The following is an 8,643-nucleotide window of genomic DNA, read 5'->3' as shown; positions in this document are numbered from 1 at the left end:
TAACTAGAACTCAAAATACACCGTCTATTTTAATATGTATATCTATAATTCTATATTATTGAAAACATACAACTTTTTTATATTCACTTTTGAAATGGTCCAAAATACACACATTACTTTAAAACTTGTAAACACTACATTTAAAATTTAAAACAAATTTCTCATGTTCCTCACTTTTTTATTTTTTTTGCATTAGAATGACCACTTATAATTACTTGTATTTTTCTTATAAAATTTTTTTTATACAATTTAAATAGAAGTTAAATATGAAGAAGTTCTTATAACTTCTTACACTATTATGATTTAAAAAAAAAAAAACCCTTTTTGCATTAAAAATGGCCATAAACCTCTAAACTGTCCAGAACAGTTCTTATTCTGTGTGATTTTTCCAGCCTTAAAAATAGAACATGACATGGATAGGAGACCCTTGATCTAACCTTGTCCCGTCTCATTGCCATATTTTTACTTTTCATGTAGAGTCTAGTGTATAATTAAGCTAATAAAATGGGCTAATTGACATCTACTTTCATTTCCATTTGAACCAATTTCCTTAGGGGCCATCGGCTTGGATAGAAGAAAAAGCCCATATATGAATTTTAATGGGGACTCAATTGGGCTTTCGTTTCTTTTTAGACAGAAGAAAAAGCCCATATATGAATTTTAATGGAGACTCAAATGGGCTTTCGTTTCTTTATGGGTTATTGTCTTGGATAGAAGAAAATGTAAATGTAATGGAGACTTAAGTGGGCTTTAATTTCTTTATGGGTTATTGGTCGACAAATGCTAAAGTTGTATCTCGGAGATGCAAACACGAACTTAAGGAGGTTTTATTATTTCCTTCAAGAAACACGATTTTGCATTTTACTTAAAAACATTGTTTTGGACATGATTTCAGAGTGGATCATGTTTGGAAATATGACTTTAGCACTTGAACCAGTGTTTATTTATTATTTATTTATTTTATATAAGATAAAATTTCTACTTTAGCATAATTTAGGTGTATATGTGTATAAAGTTCCTTCTTGAAAGCTTGAACCTCGACCTTTACCCCTCACACCCTACAAGAACTAGTGTTTTGAAAATGCAACATTTAAAAATCACTAGATACCAAATATTATATAAAATTTTCCATTTTCAATAATAAATATTTATAAAAAGAAACTTTAATTTACGAAATTCCCCTATTTCTACTACTACCTTTTTATTACCCGCTTCTCTTGCGTTAAGACATATGGCAACCTCATTGATCTTCTTATAAAAAATGCTGGATAAATTATGAGTTTGATCCCTAACCTTTATGATGTGTGTCAATATGATTCATAACATTTTGAACGTGTTAGTTTTGTCCTTAGCTTTTTGGTACCATGTCAAAATAGTCTCTTTTATTTTTTGAGATCAAAGATAGAATCAAAATAGTCTCTACCATAAGGCGATGAATGGAAAATGTTGACGTAACTAACAACCGAAATAAAATATTATTTTCATGCCACGTAGACTGCCGTGTATACTACCACATCAACATAAACTTAAAAAACTAAAAAATAATGTTCAAATTGGGATCAAAATCCCTATAAAAAAAAAAATTGATCTCACACGCACATTGACACTGTCACACCAATGGGAAAGGTGAGCCACAGACTCAATCGTTGCCACCAAAGTCTCCAACGAACTATTAAAACAGCAACAGTAGCATGACAACCACAAATTTACGATGAAGATCTAAGTCTCATTAAGTGCGATCATTTTTATATGTTTCATATTTTCCTTTTAATGTCATTCATCTTTGGTTAAAAAACTCTATCAATTGTTTTTTGTCTCTTGGGCCTCGTTTGGGAGGAGGGAATGAAATAGAATGGAAATGAATGAAAAGAATAATTTTAGAATATTCTTCCTTTCCCTTGTTTAGGAGTTTTAATAGAGGGAATGGAAAGTCCATTCCCTTATTTAGGAGTTTAAGTGGGAGGTAATGGAATGGGTACGAGGGAACACTCATTTCTCTCTATTCTCATAAAACCTCAAATTTTCATTCTCCAAAATTGGGAGGAATGAGAGGGAATGAAATTAGATTTAATGAATTTTTTACTAAAACTCCCAAAATACCCCTATATATTCCACTCTTTATTTTAAAATAGGAGTCTAATAGTAATATTGTCATAAAATGATTCTATTCCATTCCATCCATGTTACTCCCAAACAAGATTACTTACATTCCATTCATTTTCATTCCTTTCCATTCATTTATTTTAAAACATCCAATCAAGGTTACTTAATTTCATTCCATTCCATTCTTTTCCATTCCTTTCCCTTACTTAAAATCACTCTATTCCATTCCATTCATTTTCATTCCCTTATGATTATTCCATTCTATTCCCTTAGTGGATTTGTTCATATACTTTATTTTTTTAAAAACAGAGTTCTCTAAATTAAAATACTATTTATTAAAACTTATTAGTCATGTATTATGGATCAATATTTTTATTGAACTTTCCTATGTATTTTGGCAAGGGTTCATTTTAATTTTCTTCATTTTGATGTCAAATAAGTCATTCACTCACCTAAGTAAATAATCCCATAATTATTATTATTGAATGTTTCTGTGCATAACCATTGGTTAAAATCTAGGGTCTGTTTGGATACCACTTATTACTAAAAACTGAAAACTGAAAACTTATTGCTGAAAATATTGTAGCAAAATAATTTTTAAATAATACCCGTAGGACCCAAATTTATTGTTTGTTGTTGTGTTTTCCGTACTTGTGGGTCCATTAATAGTGCACAAGACTCATGGAAAAATGCAAAATGTCTACCGTGTTTGCTACACAAATGCACACCTAGTATCATATAAAGAGAGAATTCAAATCTGGGATAAAAATTTATGTGCATCTCTTCTCTATATATTAAGAGGCTCGAGAAAGTTTGTTATCACCTTTTCTACTTCCTAAAATATCCCTAATATGTTATTCCTTTGAATAGTAGACTCCCACTCTTCAACCACCACTAAATCAAAATCCCCCACGATCAGTTACTCTCTCTCTCTCTCTCTCTCTCTCACCTTTACCTACTCTTCTACTCCTTTCACAATTCCAAATAAATCCATTCTATTCCTATTTAAGATTCAATTTTTATTCTGCACACGTTACTCCATCACTCTAGAGAAAAATCAAAATGAATTATACTGATTAGAAAAAATATGGTCGGTGACTCATTGGTCTATCCCTCCATTAAACAATTTTTAAGAATTTTCTTCTTCGTCACTTGCCTTTCAATCCAAGCCCACAATGATGGTGACTAATTCCTAAGATCCCTTGAATTCCAAATTTCCCATTGTTTCGGTTTTTCCTATTTTTTCATCAATTTAACTACATTTCTAAATGAAAACTAAAACTTTGAAAACATGCAACATGAATCGAAGGAGAAATGCATACAAGGTTAGTAATGCAAAGCTTGATTTAACTATAACATGCCATTAAAAAATGACACATAAAGTTGCAGTCGATGAATAAAAGGATATGTTCAAATGAATTGTTTTTTTTTAATAAAGGAGTGTCATTGGAATTATAGTAAACTACATATTCATGATTATGTCTTTCTTATGTTTGTTTTTGCTGCTCGATCGTTTATATTGGCAAGTGTTAAGTCTTTCAATGGTTCAATGTTTATATCTATTGGAACAAAAATCTCAAGTAGAAAGAAGTTATGACTTATGAGTCATGCTGTACATGTTTTTTCAGTGGTAGAGTGAAACAGTTGTTTCATAAGTTTTATTTTTTCTTAGTAACAACTTTTTTATTACTTTTTTGTTTTTGTTTTGAGAAACAACTTTTTCCTTACTTAAATGAAAAAAATAATGATAAACATCATTGTTAGACCCTTTTTTTTGTGTGTAAGAAGAATCATTGTTGGACCTAATAGATAGTCTTAAGTAAATGACAAATGAATGTAAATTTTTTATGCCTATATATAGTTTCACACTTTCATATGTGACTTTAGTCTTGCTCAATGTTGATATTTTGAATATGTGGAAAAACTTATTATCTTCTACTACATTGAAAAAGTATTTTGTATTAAATAATACCACGTCATCTGTATCAAAATCTAATAAATGAGAAACATGTGTGCAAATATAATTACCCACAAACACATGTTTTTCATTTGTTAGTAGGGTAGTTATTTTTTTGTAGACATATTTCTCATTTATTAGATTTTGATATAGCTAACATGGTACCATTTAATACTAAATACCTTCTCCTAGTATCTCATTGCATGTTGTACACTCGTCTAAAGTGGTAGTTACCCCCCCCCCCCTCTCTTTCTCTCTCTAAAAAGTAAAATTTTTCAATTCTTAGAACTTCTTATAGACTATTGAGGTTTACACATGTGTTCGATCATATTATGCATTTGCAAACTATTGATACAATCTGGAGTATCATAAGGCTAACTCCAAAATATGAACACATTCACACTCGAACATATGATTTTAATGCTATTTCGGTGTTCATTTTTGTGGTTGGCCTCATGACATACCTGATTGTATCAATAGTTTGCAAATGCATAATATATGATCGAACATACACATAAACCTCAAATTGGGATGAATAAAAAATTATGATACGAAACCCCCCCCCCCCAAAAAAAGCCTCAAAGCACATGTAATGAGGCTTGTGTTTAGTCTTGATTTCTGTTACGGTTTGATTTTCTTCACATTTTGGAATTATTTATTTATTTATATTTTTTAACATTATCTATTTTTTTTTCAAAGTTTATACTATTGTGGTAGTACATGTTGTATTAAAATGATATTTTATTGCAGTTGTTACTCAGCTCAGCATTTTTCATTCATCACTTGGTGATAAAAACTATTTTGACACAATACCAAAATATTAGGGATTAAACTAACACGTTCAAAACATAAGGACCAAATTGACATATAGTGTAAAGGTTAGAGATTAAGCTCGTAATTTACCCAAAAATTTTATATCAAGAATGAGAAAATAATAAAATATGATGAGAAATAGTTATTAGGAATTTAGGAGACGGAATGGGATAAAAGATGAAATGTCTCACAATAGCAAAATCATTTACAAATAACTAATTAACTTTATGACCCTAGCAAGTGAAGGTTGAAGCATAGGTCGCTCAAGAAAGACTTGAGCTACCTGTTCTACATAACATTCACTCACGATATTCTTACACAAAAATTTAAATAAAGAATGATAATACAATATAAAATATGATTAGAAATGTTTATTACAACAACACATGATGGAATAAAAAAGAAAATGTCTCACATAATAGTAAAATTATTTACTAATAATAACTAATTAACTATATGACTCCAGCATAGAACATACAACAATAAAAAGAAATACATGGTAATGCACGTTAAAGTGTCCTTTCTCGCTCATCGCCTTAATTTCTCTCGAACTTAATCTTCCTTATCAAAGGAGCAACTTTAACCATAATGAAAACAACAATCCTATCTTTCAAATTATCAAAGCCTCGAAAGTAAGCTTGTCTCCATGATGTTTTGACAATTAGTGTGCCACAAACTCCCCAAAATCCAACAATATAGCCAGCTACCATGCTAATGTAGAATGATAGCGACCCGAATTCCATTCCATGATTGTTATCTTCTCCATTGCCGCTGCCATTTGGAGTTGTTCTAGGATCAGTTTCATCCCCTAGACACTTGTTGGAAAGTGGAAGTCCGCAAAGCAAAGGGTTGCCTTGATAGATGGAAGGGTCAGTTAAGGTTTGAAGTTGATTCCCAGATGGAATTTTCCCAGACAAGTTATTGAATGACAAATTCAAGTGACTCAAGAAAGTCAAAGAAGACAGGCTTTCAGGAATGGGACCAAAAAGTTGGTTTCTAGAGAGATCAAATGATTCCAAACTTTTTAAGTTCCCTATGTTTTTGGGAATTTTTCCTGTCAGGTGATTCATTGAGAGATTTAGGATATTGAGTTTTAAAAGGTCTGTTATACTATCAGGTATTTCCCCTGATAGATTATTTCCTGAAAGGTCTAAAGAATGGACAAGATAAATTGTGTTTCTAAATAGATAGTCTCTTCCTTTATAAAATATTGCAATTTGTTCCAAGAAATTAACAAATTTACTTGCACCATTTTTACTCAAGTTCCCTAAACATTGAGGGATTCCTCCTGACAAATCATTATGTGCAAGATCAAGGATGTGAAGGCTTGAAAGTTTGTTGAGGTATGACCTCATCAAACAAGTTGGATCTTAGGCTTAACCTTGATAGATTTGATAAGCTTTCTCCTATCCATACTGGTATGTTTCCAAAGAATTTGTTCCCTCCAAGATCAAGGCTTACCAAGTTTGTGCATTCTCTCAAGAAAGAAGGGAGCTCCCCCTCAAGGTGATTTTGTCCCAATGATAACCACTGTAGTGAACTCAAAAATCGCATTGAACTTGGAAGTTTACCGGATATATTGTTGTCTGATATGTCCAAAAAGTATAATGACTGCATATCATCCCAATGAGGAGGGAGTTCCCCAGACAAGCTATTATTTCTCAAAGTAAGAATTTCCAAGCTCTTAAGTATTCCAATAGAAGGTGGAATTCTACCGGTAATGAAATTTGAAGAGAGGACCAAGTGAAGTAAATTGGGCAATAGTTCACCTATGTTTTCAGGGACAACTCCAGAAAACATATTTTCTTCAAGATATAAAACTTTCATGGATTTACTATCAAAAAGTGGGACTTGACCCTCGAAATTGTTGAATTTTAAATCCAAGTAATATGTAATAGAATAAGATTGATAGTATGGTACCTGTCCTCGAATTTGGTTCTGGGAAAGGCTCAAATATCTGAGACTTGTGCTGGAATTCCAAAATCCTTGCGGAAGGGTATCAGAAATGCCAACATCAACGAGGCTAAGATAGTTGAGCTCATTTTGAGTTTGAAGCCATGCTGGAAATTTGGGACCAATCTTCATGCGATTGAATACAATGTATGTCAAGCTGAAAGGAGGAACCCAATCATGTTTGACATTTAAAACCAATGACCATCTAGTGGAGATACCCAAATCTATAAATTTTAATCGCGGAAGATTTTGGAAATGAGCTTCAGTTAAGACACCTTCCCAAGAATTCCCTCCACCAAGAGCCAACTTTTCCAGCGTTGATAGTTTCCCCAAGCTGTTTGGAATGCTTCCGTTCATTTTATTTGCGGTAAGGGCAAGTAATTGTAAGGAAGACATGTTCCCAATAGAATCTGGAATTGAACCCCAAAAAGAACAACTTGAAAGATCTAAGTTTTTCAAGTTCTTGAGTGCTCCCAGTGAGTAAGGCAAGTTGCCCCCAAGCAATTTATTACCACTCAAATCCAGCAATTCAAGGCTGTTGTTGGAACATTGAGATAAACCATCTACAAACTGAGTTATCTCCCCACTTATGCCATTGGCCATCAGTTTAAAAGTTTGCAAGTTGCAAAGGTTGGCAAATGAGCTTGGTATCTCACCAGTAATATTGTTTACAGACAAAACCAATGTGCTCAAGTTGGTCAGATGTCCCAGACTAGCTGGTAACTGACCTTCAAAATTGTTCAGGCTTAGGTCCAGGTAACTCAAATGCGTTAAATTGAGTAGAGAAGGACTTATCTTACCCCCCAAGCACGACTTGCAATTGTAAGTTTCTCTCGGAAATGGGTTGTAGAGATCAAGCTTGACAACATGTGATGTCGTGTTGTCACATCCAACACCTATCCATTTACAGCAATCTTCACCAACCCATGAAGAGAGGCGATTTGATGGATCTGTGAGAATTTCTTTGAAGTTAAGAAGAGCATTTTTCTCCATCTGTGAGCATCTAAAAGTGAGGAGGTTGCTGGTGCATGAAGTGGGTTTAATGACTCCTAGGAAGGCAGGTCCCAGCACACACAAGAAAAGAACCTGATATAGGAGATGAGAATTGGAGATGTAGATGTGGGTTCTAACCATTCTGCTTGTGAAGATACTAGGATCTCAAAGGTTCTTATTAGTTTCTTGTCTGTTTTGTGGGGGATTCTTGAGCTGTTATCTCAAATCAATATATAATGTAACCATAGTGATATGAAAAGAATATTTTTGAATGAGAATAAGTCTATCGATATTACTCCACGGAGAATTACTATATCAGCACTCCGTTAAGCCACGTAGGATATAAACTAATGGGCATAAACAGAAAGATGAAAAGTAAAACATAAATTAATTATGTTTGAAAGTTTACGGACAATTTTTTTTTTTTTTGAAAGTTTAGGGATGAAAAATAAATTTTTGTAAAAATTTAGGAATAAAAATGATATTTTACCCACAAATTAATTATTCAATGCATTATACAATATTTGATAACTATTGACAGAAACGGATCAAGTACGGATCGACATTTGCTTGCCCAAAAGGATACCTATTGCACTAAATCCAAACCCCACCTTTAAAAACGGGAGAGAGAGATAGTCTAGAACTAGAGTCAAGAATCTAGTTTGTGGCTTAGTGACACTTTTGTTGTTCTTAGTGTAAACTTTGAGTTTTCCTGACTTTTCAAATGTGGTGCCCTTATCATTTCCTCCATTTGATTTGCAGGAATTAAACAAGACTGAAGCAAACACAAACCATTCAAACTCCAAATGAAAGACTTCATCCTC

General features: G+C 32.7%; 2 protein-coding genes across 2 annotated transcripts; both read right to left on the bottom strand.

The window, feature by feature from the left end:
* Positions 1 to 5,409: 5,409 nt before the first annotated feature.
* LOC142620807 (receptor-like protein EIX2) lies at positions 5,410 to 5,943 on the bottom strand. Its single transcript, XM_075794115.1, has one exon. The coding sequence runs from the start codon at positions 5,941 to 5,943 to the stop codon at positions 5,410 to 5,412; it is 534 nt and encodes a 177-aa protein (XP_075650230.1).
* Positions 5,944 to 6,184: 241 nt separating this feature from the next.
* On the bottom strand, positions 6,185 to 7,819 carry LOC142620806 (uncharacterized). Its single transcript, XM_075794114.1, has one exon. It carries the CDS (start codon positions 7,817 to 7,819, stop codon positions 6,185 to 6,187), a length of 1,635 nt encoding a protein of 544 aa, XP_075650229.1.
* Between the last annotated feature and the right edge of the window lie 824 nt (positions 7,820 to 8,643).

This window comes from Castanea sativa, chromosome 12 (genome assembly GCF_040712315.1).
Source record: "Castanea sativa cultivar Marrone di Chiusa Pesio chromosome 12, ASM4071231v1".
Taxonomy (NCBI): domain Eukaryota; kingdom Viridiplantae; phylum Streptophyta; class Magnoliopsida; order Fagales; family Fagaceae; genus Castanea; species Castanea sativa.
Note: the sequence above shows the minus strand (reverse complement) of the source record. Positions and strands in the feature narration are given on the sequence as shown.